Source organism: Abramis brama (genome assembly GCF_963993115.1).
Source record: "Abramis brama genome assembly, chromosome: 11".
Taxonomy (NCBI): Eukaryota; Metazoa; Chordata; class Actinopteri; order Cypriniformes; family Leuciscidae; genus Abramis; species Abramis brama.
Window position 1 is genome coordinate 1,055,001 of NC_139973.1, and position 14,523 is coordinate 1,069,523.

The 14,523-nt window shown below is 35.5% G+C and overlaps 1 protein-coding gene across 1 annotated transcript in view; it reads right to left on the bottom strand.

The window, feature by feature from the left end:
- The window catches only part of nxph4 (neurexophilin 4), a 66,266-nt gene extending 60,169 nt beyond the window's left edge, over positions 1 to 6,097 (bottom strand). Inside the window, exon 1 of the mRNA XM_084128127.1 lies at positions 5,724 to 6,097. Coding sequence (XP_083984253.1) covers positions 5,724 to 5,777 — 54 coding nt within the window. The 5' untranslated portion in view covers positions 5,778 to 6,097. The remainder of the gene's footprint in view (positions 1 to 5,723) is intronic.
- Between the last annotated feature and the right edge of the window lie 8,426 nt (positions 6,098 to 14,523).

Genomic DNA, 14,523 nt, shown 5'->3' on the forward strand with positions numbered 1-14,523 from the left:
CAGAGTTCGTAATGTTATGATTCATCGCAGCGGTTCATGGCTTATAACGCTTTAATCAAGAATAGAAATGAATGGAAAAGTGGGCGGGACTATTGCACTCTATAGTCATGTGGATCCAGATAACGGACCAATGAGAGTTCAGACAGTATGACAACACATAAACAGAGCAAACTCGTCGCAGATTAGAACAAAACTCATATTTTAGAGTTTGGTAAGTGTCTGGTGTTCGTCTCATGTCAGATGAGTTAAGAGCACAGCTGAGGCTTTAAATACACATCCCTGTGAGGTCTCGTCACATCACTTCAGCGGCGGCCCGGAGTAACAACACAACTGTGACTTCTTCTGTTCTTTACATTATTTATTACACGTCTACTTCATCAATAAATGAGACCAAGGCAAGTGATATAAATCGCCACGTTCTCAGCAACATTTTTTAAAGATGTGACGTTCAGTTAAAAATACAGAAATGAATAATGATGGGTTCGTTTACAAGCCCTGTTGAAGAGAAGCTGCCCAAGGTCTTTCTCAGAGACTTTATTCATCAAACCTCCGTCAGCGTGAGTGATGACGAGAAACCGATCTGTTCAGATATCCTCGACTAACCTCTGCTTCTGTCTCCCCTAATGGTTTAAAAAAATAATAATAATAATTTAATTGAAGAAATATCAAAACAATACAATACATTTCAAATGCTAGGAGGAGGTAAACAGTATTATAGGAATACTTTAAAGAGTGTACATGCTTGTCAAATTCTAATAGCCTTTTGTTTCTTCGAGGGTGATATTGACTCTATATAATGCTTCACTTCATCTTTAAATGTTTTTTTTCCCCTGAAATTGTGCATTTAATGTGAAATTTAGCCATCAAAATATTTTTTTTTTATAAAATAAGTTTATCTTTGGAGTTTATAATAATATCTAGTAGAACATCTTTCCACAGTAATGTAAAATTTTCATCAACATTTCCAACTCAAGGACATTTTGCCAAAAAAAAAAAAGAAGACACATAAGGTTGTCTCCCCTTACGTGACCTTTACGGCAGAGCCAATCTGACGCTGAGTTATGAGCTAACTGGCCAGTCAGGTGTCAGTAATTACCCTGGCCCCGCCCACCAGCTGGCCGAGTGAACAGATGCCCGCATGTTTGAGATGTTCGAGATGTTTGAGAGGAGGAGAATCAGTGAATCTCCCGAGAGCGAGACGAAAGCGCTGGGCTCGACTTCAGACCGTCGAGTGTGTGTGTGCCAGGACCGGCCCGGTCCAGATGCTGCCCTGCGCGGCGAGAGATACGCCCGCTCGCTCTGTGTGTGTGTGTGTGTCGAGTCCAGAAGACCAGCTTTAATCAGACTGCAGGATGTCGAGCTCCAGAATCTTCACAGGCTCTGCTCCAAACACGAGGATCTTGGACAATATTTGAGGGAATATATTGGATTTCTGTAGAATAGTTAGTGGATGTTTGCAGTGACCAGTGTTGATATATATATATATATATATATATATATATATATATATATATATATATATATATATATATATATATATATATATATACACATATATATGATTCTATGTAATCTGGATTACGTAATCTGATTACAAAAAAATAAATACTTTTTAATAAATATGTTATACTCATACCCAGACTACAGTTACTTTTTTGAAAGTAGTCGATAATTTTATCCCTTAAAACTCATCTTTGATCACCAAAATTACATATTTAAAGTTTTTTCCTTGAAAATGTTTTTATTCATGCCTTAAAATATCTTGAATGTAACTCGACACCCTTGCCTCATTTAGTATGCGCTGTTCTATGAATATGCAAATGAGCCCCGCCTCCACTCACTCAGCTCAGAGATCCACTGGTGGACGATCACACGTTGATCTGATTGGTTACAAGGTAGTTTGTGACGTCAGAAACACCAGCGATTTCAAAGCGTGTTTTTGAGACTGTCTTTGGTTCACTGCAGTTTTAAGGAGGAAATACTCAGCAATGGAGTCGACTTATGAATTTACACATGCTTTGTCTTAACGCATATTAAAAACACCACAGACATATAAACAATATTAAAAGCTGGATTTTCACCACAGGGGGACTTTAAAATTATAGCAAAATATGCAAATATTTAAGTATTTTAAGAGCGTAGGGACAAACGGCTTGTTACGACTCTCTGATTGGTGGAATTTTCTGTTTAACAGGATTAAGTTGAAATAATGCAGGCTAATGTTTCAACAGAAGCAAATACCATCGATTAACAACCTTGTAGCTCCACAGTACGGCTTTATAAGTTATCATTAAAAATATATTTCCATATGGAGAAATTGAATGGAGTTTTACTTCTGGAACCCGACTGTTGCATTCTGTGTATATAAAGCACAACAGTGACCATGAATCACTGTGATGTGAACGAGTCCCTCAATACTCTCACAATGCCAGGATTAAAATAAAATGATGAAATTTTAAGCCTTTTATTACAAGAATAAAAATAATACAAAATATAAATATTTAAATATATTATAAATTTAAGTATACAAATAAAAGTAAAATATTTATTTTTAAATAATATAAAATATTTATTTTTAAATAATATATAATATATTTATTTTTAAATAATAAAAAAAATAAAATTTAAGTATACAAATATTTATTGCAATTTAAAAAAAATATTTTTATTATTATAATAAATGTCTTTTAATTGCATATGATTGCAGTTGATTTGATTCCGTCATTAACGACGCTTCATGAGCGGTTCATAAAGTGAGCGGTCACGGTTTTGCTCTCTGACACATCAGCTAATGGCTCTCAGAGTGGACAGATGAATTACTGGTCGTGTCGCGCCTGGTTAGGACACGCTTTAAGTGAGACAAATCCACATAAAGACTTCACTGCTGCGTCAATATGAACACCACAGCGCAGGGCTTCCCCAATAATTCACTTTAATCGCAGGCTTCAGTCAACTGAGATCTGTTTATTCACTGCATTCATTAACCTCAAGACACTGTCAATCAGACGACACATCATCATTAGTGGAGAACACAAAACACACCACTGATATTCCCTGTCAACACTGATGGCATTAAGGAATTACTGTTTTTAATGAATGCATGGTGATAAATGCAGAGTGCATGCATACAGACACACACACACACACACACACACACACACACACACACGCATGCATGCATACACACACACACGCACACACACACACACACACACACACACACACACACACACACACGTATGCATGCATACATACACACACATACACATACACACACACACGTATGCATGCATACATACACACACACACATACATGTATGCATTCATACAGACACACACACACACACGCATGCGCACATACAGACACACACGCATGCATGCAGACACACACACGCATATGGACACAAACACTCGCACACATGCATGCATACATACAGACACACACAAACATACGAACACAAACACACACACACACACACACACATACACACGCATACAGACATACACACACACACACATGCAGACACACACATGCAGACACACACACGCATACAGACACACACACACACACACACACACACACACACACACACACAGACAGACACACACACTCAAAATGACGCCTCTTTAGTACAGCCTTAAATCATATCATCATCATTACGCTCTTCATAACCATCACAACCCCATAATCTAATAACATTCAGCTTCCATCACCTGTCAATCATAGAGAACCAGCGCAGAATAAACTGATCGACTACAGTGAACAAAAACACGACTACATTAAGCACCGCTCTTTAATAGGAACACAATATCCTCTTATCATATCAATCAAAGATTAGACATTAATCTGCAATAAAGGCAGCACTCTGGCTGGAGTCAGTAATACGACTGCTTTTATCATTAATATGATGGATTACAGGAGTAACGCTGAGGTTCGAGCGGTGTGTGTGAGGAGAACCTCCTGCTGCTGCAACTTTCTTTAAATACATGCAGCTTTGTAAATTGGATCCATTTATTAAGAGCGGATAAGACGGCATTCATTTCACAATGCACTCACACACCGTTCCACTGAGCACACTTATGACAGGTGAAAATACTCAGACATTTTATATCATATGCAAGTTGCATTCAAAGTTGCATTGAGGGAACAAACATCAAGAGAAGGATTTCACAGCCTCTCTGCCATAAAAATGTAAGCTGAAGTAAAATATGCTTTAATAATCACTCAGTTCATGAGGTATGGATCTTTGATCCCTAAAAAAAATGAGTCACATTAAAAAACGAGATTATATTGGACAAATGTGGAGAGGAGAATAAAGACACTAATAAAGCGGATCCGTGCAAGCATGAAAGATTTGAGCCATATCTCAGGAAAGACTGTGATCCATGGCTGCGGTTTACTGTCGGTCATTATGACATGATCACACTTACAGAGGGAGGTAATGGGATCATCAATAAGATGGCGCTTGCCTTATAAAAATACCCCTAATAAACTGCACATGCCCAACCCAAAAAACACACTCTTTCTGAGACTGTGATTTAACCAGTGTGTGTTTGAGTCCTCGATCTTAAACAGGGAAAAGTGTGGCCTTTCATGATAAAACGCTTTTAAGTGAAAGACGGACTCGAGGCGGCTTGTGTTCACATCAGATGACGAAACTTCATCATGCAATGTTGTATTTCAGGAAAGACATCAAAAAAAGCTGCTTCACATTACCGCTCTTCTCAAACGAATGATGTTATTATCAGCAGCAAAATGATTTTATATGATTTCCCTTCTCAAGCTTGATGCATGAACGTGAAAATAAAAAAAATATATAGAAGTGGCCTTTTCTGTGTTCTTCCACTGCAATGCCAGAAGGTGTGTGTGTATCTGCTCATAGACGCCTGTCTATCAGAGACTTTCATATCTTATACACAAAGAACAGATTCTGAGTAAGAATGTGAAATTATCATTTTGATACAGTGCATATGGTATCAGTTTAAATGGCTTCCAAGAGAGATTCATATCTCAACACCTCAGTTTGCTCTAATACACAAATGCACTTCAGAGACTGTGCTAGATAAATATGAATATGAAAATTTTAAAAGAGCACACTCTTAAAAATAAAGGTTCCAAAAGGAGGGTTTCATAAATGAGCGACGCCATAGAATGATCATTTTTGGTTCCCCAAAGAACATTTCAGTGATCAGTTTTATGTTGTGAAGAACCTTTTTTCCCCTCTCTAAAGATCCCAATGGAAAGGCTGTTAAAGGTTCTTCATGCAACCAATATAGAAACTTTATTTTTAAGAGCTTAAGTGAACTATATCCTCAGAATATTACACACTCTAAAAAATGCAGGGTTGTTTTAACCCAAATTTGGGTCAAATATGAACAAACCTAACCATTGGGTTACATTTGGGTCAAATATAAACACAAACCTCGCCATTGCGTTACATTTTTAAGAAAATATTGTAACCCAACGGTTGGGTTCATCCATATTTGACCCAAATTTGGGTTAAAACAACCCTGCTTTTTTTTTTTTATATAGTTATTGGGAGATTTTTTATTTTTTTTATGAACTGACTGCATTCAGCTTCACCTGAAATCACTGTGATTTATTTGGTTTTGTTAAAGAACAGCGCAAAAACACTCACTTTACGCGCAATTACTGATCTGGAAAGTATCCACAAGTTTACAGAAATCCCTCTATGCTAAACTCACAGAAACGAGCTTCATACCTTCCTCAGGATCCATTGGATGAGCAGCAGAACGCTCCAGCAGAGCAGCCTCATCGCACCGTTCCTAGAGAACACTAGTCCCGTGCTGAGTGAACATAAACCGGACACAAATCACCAGCCGAAACCCATCCGCGGGGGAAGAACTCGCTTTAACACACTGGAACGATAAACCCGCGCTCTCTGAGTTATCACGGCAAACCACGCAGGCTCAGCTCTCGGAGTCCTGGTCATTAGTCAACTGCACATCCATTCGCGGGGTTCGGGTGTTACGGAGGTGAAAAGTTGATGTGGGAACGAAGCGGTGGCAAGTTCTGTCAGCTGGAGCGCGCGCTTAATGCCCTCATTACCGCGAGCGTTCCGTGTTTGAAAAAGAAACTGTGTTGCGTTCTCTCTCACACGAAAGCGCGCGCCTCTCTCTCTCTCTCTCTCTCTCTCTCGCTCTCTCTCTCTTTACCGCTGAATGTGTGAATATCTCGATTGGGTCAAAAAAAACAAAAACCCTCCCGTGCGTCTTTTATCATATGCGCGCCGCGCGGTGCCAAAAGTTGGCACACACCTCTCATATTCCCATTACTATTATTTTGCATTGAGTAAAAAAAAGTTTTCCTGAGTTTTAAAATTCAGATCACATTGTTCCAATTCGAGTTCACAGAATGTTACAGATTAATTTTGAATGGCTTTAAAGTGCATCTTGTCTCGCGCGCTGCTCGCGATGTTAAAATATGAAACGTGCAATCTGTGCGCGAGACACATTCCGTTCATGACTTTTCTTTTTCTTATTATTTCAGCATCCTTAAGCATCGCATAAACGCACAGGGAGGGAGAGAGAGAGAGAGGATCTGGGGGCGAGAATCGTTCTTTTCACCAGAATGCATGCAATCGTGCATGGAGAATGGAGATGAGAGGAAATAAAGCGCATCTATGGTAGCGCATAATAATTCAGCAACGCCTCAAAGTTCACGTCCATCTTCTCACATCTGATAGATGGCAGATATTTGATGGCAACCACTGAAGCCCTTCATCGCCCCCTTGCGAATGACTGACAGAAAACATCTGAATGTAGGCTTGCAGGGTTAGGGTTAGAGTTAGAGTTAGACTAACCTCAACCCCATGACCGCTTGACTATTACGCATAATTGAGAGATAAAATGATTGATGTAAAGAGAAATGTAAAGAGATACTGAAGCAGAATGCAACCAACAGCACCAGACAAGAACAAGAACAGCAAGAAGGTGAAAATCCTCCACACTTCTAGCACATTTTCTAAGTTAATTGCCTTCATGGATACATATTTTTGGAGCATTGAAATAAATGTTCGGCTGGTTTCGTTTCCATTGGGATCCAGCGGCTCGTGCAGTATTGAAGTTGGCAGGTGAATTTGGCGCGCGCGTTTTCTATTTCTCAGAGAACTACGCCGCGCGCTTTAGCACAAATGAATGAACATGCCCGGGAAAAATGAGCGCAATTTTCTCACATATCAACTCAACTTTCCACTTCGCTCTCTTCTTCTCTGCAAATCAACACACTCATTGTAGAACGACAAGAGGAGAGAGTTCGCCTCTATCACACGCTCTGTATATGAACTAATGGACGAATATACGAACAGACAAATACTGAAGAGCAGAACATTTCTGACATCACCATATTTATGCACAAACAATCCACGTCATGCAAAATACTCGTATTTGATATTTTCACCTTGTGAGCAGAGGTAAACACACATTTTAATCATAGTTTATCATCATAAAACGTCTTTTTGAATATTATTTCCACTTAAAATATAAAGGACAATTTTTTAAAGCTAATATCAATAGTTTTTTTAATGGACATTTTTTCTTGGTTATGTGGGAACATTCCATATCATTCTGCAAATATTATGGGAATGTTACTTTTAAATCTTCTCTGAACGTTCAAATAAGTCAAATTTAAAACGAACGTCCAACTAAAACATAAAAAATGCTCCATGAACAACGTCTATATGACGGAGCCTCGCACGTGACGTGCAGGAAAAATATGTATATCATGGCCACGAATGAACAAATCGTTCCCACGACTTTCAAATACATCAGCACGTTCTACTAATTCATTCCCTCGAATGAAACGAAAACGAGGGAGAAAATTATTATATCGTAAGTACCATTTAGTAAAACGATCGTATGCACAGTTTAGTAAAACAAGGGAACTAATTATTATATCGTAAGTACCATTTAGTAAAACAAGGGAACTAATTATATCGTAAGTACCATTTTGTAAAACGAGGGAACAAATTATATCGTAAGTAAAACGAGGGAACAAATTATATCGTAAGTACCATTTAGTTAAACGAGGGAACTAATTATATCGTAAGTACCATTTAGTAAAATGAGGGAACTAATTATATCGTAAGTACCATTTAGTAAAACAAGGGAACTAATTATATCGTAAGTACCATTTTGTAAAACGAGGGAACAAATTATATCGTAAGTAAAACGAGGGAACAAATTATATCGTAAGTACCATTTAGTTAAACGAGGGAACTAATTATATCGTAAGTACCATTTAGTAAAATGAGGGAACAAATTATATCGTAAGTACCATTTAGTAAAACGAGGGAACAAATTATATCGTAAGTAAAACGAGGGAACAAATTATATCGTAAGTACCATTTAGTTAAACGAGGGAACTAATTATATCGTAAGTACCATTTAGTAAAATGAGGGAACAAATTATATCGTAAGTACCATTTAGTAAAACGAGGGAACAAATTATATTGTAAGTACCATTTTGTAAAACGAGGGAACAAATTATATCGTAAGTAAACCGAGGAAACAAATTATATCGTAAGTACCATTTAGTAAAACAAGGGAACAAATTATATTGTAAGTACCATTTTGTAAAACGAGGGAACAAATTATATCGTAAGTAAAACGAGGGAACAAATTATATCGTAAGTACCATTTAGTTAAACGAGGGAACTAATTATATCGTAAGTACCATTTAGTAAAATGAGGGAACTAATTATATCGTAAGTACCATTTAGTAAAACAAGGGAACTAATTATATCGTAAGTACCATTTTGTAAAACGAGGGAACAAATTATATCGTAAGTAAAACGAGGGAACAAATTATATCGTAAGTACCATTTAGTTAAACGAGGGAACTAATTATATCGTAAGTACCATTTAGTAAAATGAGGGAACAAATTATATCGTAAGTACCATTTAGTAAAACGAGGGAACAAATTATATCGTAAGTAAAACGAGGGAACAAATTATATCGTAAGTACCATTTAGTTAAACGAGGGAACTAATTATATCGTAAGTACCATTTAGTAAAATGAGGGAACAAATTATATCGTAAGTACCATTTAGTAAAACGAGGGAACAAATTATATTGTAAGTACCATTTTGTAAAACGAGGGAACAAATTATATCGTAAGTAAACCGAGGAAACAAATTATATCGTAAGTACCATTTAGTAAAACAAGGGAACAAATTATATTGTAAGTACCATTTTGTAAAACGAGGGAACTAATTATATCGTAAGTACCATTTTGTAAAACGAGGGAACAAATTATATCGTAAGTAAACCAAGGAAACAAATTATATCGTAAGTACCATTTAGTTAAATGAGGTAACTAATTATATCGTAAGTACCATTTAGTTAAACGAGGGAACTAATTATATCGCAAGTAAAACGAGGGAACAAATTATATCGTAAGTACCATTTAGTAAAACAAGGGAACAAATTATATCGTAAGTACCATTTTGTAAAACGAGGGAACAAATTATATCGTAAGTACCATTTAGTAAAACAAGGGAACAAATTATATCGTAAGTACCATTTAGTTAAATGAGGGAACTAATTATATCGTAAGTACCATTTAGTTAAACGAGGGAACTAATTATATCGTAAGTACCATTTAGTAAACGAGGGAACTAATTATATCGTAAGTGCCATTTAGTTAAACGAGGGAACTAATTATATCGTAAGTACCATTTAGTAAACGAGGGAACTAATTATATCGTAAGTGCCATTTTGTAAAACGAGGGAACTAATTATATCGTAAGTACCATTTAGTAAAACGAGGGAACTATCGTAAGTACCATTTTGTAAAACGAGGGAACTAATTATATCGTAAGTACCATTTAGTAAAACGAGGGAACTATCGTAAGTACCATTTTGTAAAATGAGGGAACAAATTATATCGTAAGTACCATTTTGTAAAACGAGGGAACTATCGTAAGTACCATTTTGTAAAACGAGGGAACTAATTATATCGTAAGTACCATTTAGTAAAACGAGGGAACTATCGTAAGTACCATTTTGTAAAACGAGGGAACTAATTATATCGTAAGTACCATTTAGTAAAACGAGGGAACTAACGTAAGTACCATTTTGTAAAACGAGGGAACTAATTATATCGTAAGTACCATTTAGTAAAACAAGGAAAAAATTATATCATAAGTACCATTTTGTAAAACGAGGGAACAAATTATATCGTAAGTACCATTTAGTAAAACGAGGGAACTAATTATATCGCAAGTAAAACGAGGGAACAAATTATATCGTAAGTACCATTTAGTAAAACAAGGGAACAAATTATATTGTAAGTACCATTTTGTAAAACGAGGGAACAAATTATATCGTAAGTACCATTTAGTAAAACAAGGGAACAAATTATATCGTAAGTACCATTTAGTTAAATGAGGGAACTAATTATATCGTAAGTACCATTTAGTTAAACGAGGGAACTAATTATATCGTAAGTACCATTTAGTAAACGAGGGAACTAATTATATCGTAAGTGCCATTTAGTTAAACGAGGGAACTAATTATATCGTAAGTACCATTTAGTAAACGAGGGAACTAATTATATCGTAAGTGCCATTTTGTAAAACGAGGGAACTAATTATATCGTAAGTACCATTTAGTAAAACGAGGGAACTATCGTAAGTACCATTTTGTAAAACGAGGGAACTAATTATATCGTAAGTACCATTTAGTAAAACGAGGGAACTATCGTAAGTACCATTTTGTAAAATGAGGGAACAAATTATATCGTAAGTACCATTTTGTAAAACGAGGGAACTATCGTAAGTACCATTTTGTAAAACGAGGGAACTAATTATATCGTAAGTACCATTTAGTAAAACGAGGGAACTATCGTAAGTACCATTTTGTAAAACGAGGGAACTAATTATATCGTAAGTACCATTTAGTAAAACAAGGAAAAAATTATATCATAAGTACCATTTTGTAAAACGAGGGAACAAATTATATCGTAAGTACCATTTAGTAAAACGAGGGAACTAATTATATCGTAAGTACCATTTAGTTAAATGAGGGAACTAATTATATTGTAAGTACCATTTAGTTAAACGAGGGAACTAATTATATCGTAAGTACCATTTAGTTAAACGAGGGAACTAATTATATTGTAAGTACCATTTTGTAAAACGAGGGAATGAAGAATTATATCGTATGTACGATTTAGTAAAACAAGGGAATACATTTTTATATCGTACGTACGATTTAGGAAAACGAGAGAATGATTATATCGTAAGTACAATTTAGTAAAACGAGGGAATGAATTAGTAGGCCTACAAGTATACGATTTAGTAAAACTAATGATTATATCGTACGTATGATTTAGTAAAACGAGGGAACGAATTATTATATCGTATGTACGATTTAGTAAAACAATCATACGCACAATTTAGTAAAACATGGGAATGAATTAGTATATCATAAGTACGATTTAGTAAAACGAATTATTATATTGCACGTACAATTTAGTAAAACGAGGGAAAGAATTATTATATCGTCTGCAAGATTTAGTAAAACGAGGGAATTTAAATTATTAAATTGCAGAAATGATTTAGTAAAACGAGGGAAGAAATTATTATATCGTACGCACGATTTAGTAAAAACGAGGGAAGAAATTCCTAATTTGTGGCCATGATATACTGTATATATATACATATATATATATATATTTTTTTTAATTTATTCTGCATATCATGTGCAGGGCTCCATACTAAATAACGTTTTTGTGCTAACGTTTTGAGAACGTTACTAAACACCAGATAACTTTAAATTAACTTTCTATTTACGTCACTTGAAGAACGAGAGAACCTCGCCAGAACATTCCCTGTTAGCTGGGACAGCTTTAAGAATATTATAGATATAAATAAATAATAATGTGTTGAACAAAAAACAAAAAAAAAAGGTAATTTAAATGAACAACCGAACATGCATGCATGTATTGACTTCTTCACCATTAGTGCTGAAGCTGCGTAGATTCTATCGTTTGTTAATAGAAAATTACACTGGTAAAGATTCTCTGTTTAGACTTCCACTGTCGCCAGCAGAGAGAACGCAACAAACTGTAAATCACAATCACAAAGCTAAATGGCTAATTACATCAGTGCAATTTACAATCAGAACAAGCCAGATTCACTTTAGAAGAACACAAATCAGAGAGTCCTTAAAATCTATGGTCCACCTGTCAGATAACCGAGGTTTTCCAAGTATAACTGGCTGAGAACTTCACAGAAAGGTTTGCCGCTGTCGTAGAGAAACAAACACAGAGTTGAACAACATGAATGTTCTTTACACCTGAAGTGAAATAAAATGAATGGTTTTGTGATTCTGCACGCCGGCTCAGTTTTGATGAGAAACTGACATTAGCATTTTGCTGACCTTTACCTTATGATAATATAAACTATCAGCATTATCGATTAGGAAACTGAACAACACGGCACGTTGCTGGGAAGTTCATTTTATTTTGTTTGCAGAATAAAAACAGTTTAATATTAAAGGGCCTTTCCGCTTACACTTTCCTCTGGGCTGTTATTGGAGTTTAGAATCACATAATCAAGTTCTTCTGAAGCCGAGATGCGTTTCCCGGGTTAAGATATATGTACTTGAAAAATATAAAAGAAATATAGGACAGACTACAAAACAAAAGCCTCCATTATTCCAAAGGTTCCATGAACGATGTTTTGAGAACGTTATTAAAGAGCAGACAACGTTTGACAAACATTCTATTAATGTTAATATGGATTCTATTAATGTTACATTCTGTTACGTGTAACTTTTAACATCCATTATCAGATCAATAGTGCTCAATACAGGTGGTGCCAAAACATTTTGTGATCTAATCACTCAAAACTCATTCAGAAGTATAGACGAAAACACGCATGGCCAGATGAAAAAAGACCTGCTAAAAAACAAAGGTTTTAAAATTAAAGTGGTATTTTCTTCTCTATTGCGCCCGAGTGAAACGCTTCTGGAACAAGAACAAATGTGGGCGGGGCTTGATTGTGTCCGTGAGGAATTGATTGGATGATTGGAAGGCTGTGGTTTGCTATTGGCTAATCTCATGTGAGTGACAGGTTGCCCCGCCCACATCATCAGAGAAGAGAAGAGATGCTGCAACAATCATTATTCTGATTCAACATTACAAGGAACATTAAGTTAACACAATAATGATGATGTGCACCGATAAATCATTTAGAATAAAACTGCAATATTACATAAAAACAAGTCAATTTTGATTTCATGGTGACTTTAAGCTGTAACTGTAAAGAAAACAACCATCTGATTGAAAAATCAGGAAAAGCCCAAACACATACTATATGCACAGACTGCTAGTCCAGTTCTACAGTCTACAGTGAACAACTGATGCATGTATGTGTACAAAATATCATGATTTTTTAACGGTAAAAGGCCGTAAAAATGCTACAGTGAAAAACTGTTAATTGGTTTACAGAATGTTTCCGTACTATATACGGTGAATAACTGTGAAAGATCTAACCGTACATTTAATCTAATTTTACAGTAAAATACCGTTAAATTTACCGTTTTTGGAAGTGAAAAAGAACAAGTCATTGTATAATTTACAGTGAAAAAACATGTGTTTTACAAAAAACATTGACATTCCCACAATTCCTGCTTGACACTTCACATTTGATGTATTTTTGTTGAAATTATAGTTTCTTCATAGCTTTTCTTAGTTTTTTCTAATCAGTTATGTACATTAGGGGCTTGTGTTACATTTAATGTTGTTAAATTAATGTTTATTGCATTTTTAAAATGTCATGTGTGTTACCATGATGGTGTTTAGTGTTTGTGTGAATGACTATATTACTATTACATTTCTTGTGAATAAGCTGTTTGTGATGAGCTTTGATTGATCATGTGACTCTCATCTCCACTGTGATTGGTGGTTGTCAGTGTAATACAATGGTACAAAACATATTAGTAGCCTACTTCAATAGGTTGGTAAATTAACAGTATATCAGATAATGAAATACATTTTTTTTACTGTAAATTTAAGTTAAGTCTGTAAAACCTAAAATGTTGCTACCATATTTTTTCCGGTAAATTTCTGGCAACCAAAGCGGCCATTTTGTTGTTGTTGTTTTTTTCCAGATTTTTTTTCACAGTGTAGGGCGGGGCTTGATTTAGTCTGTGTGGGAATTGATTGGAAGGTTGTGGTTTGCTATTGGCTGATCTCATGTGAGTGACAGGTTGCCCCGCCCACATCATCAGAGAAGAGAAGAGATGCTGCAAGAGGAACTTATTCTGATTCAACATTATTAACACAATTTAGAATAAACACTGCAATATTACATAAAAACAATTCAATTTTGATTTCATGGTGACTTTAAGCTGTAACTGTAAAGAAAAACATCTGATTGAAAAATCTGGAAAATCTCAAACAGAACTTGCTAGTCCAGTTCTGAAGTCTACAGTGAACATCAGTGATGTATATATATATATATATATACAGTAGGCTATATATGTGTTTGTGT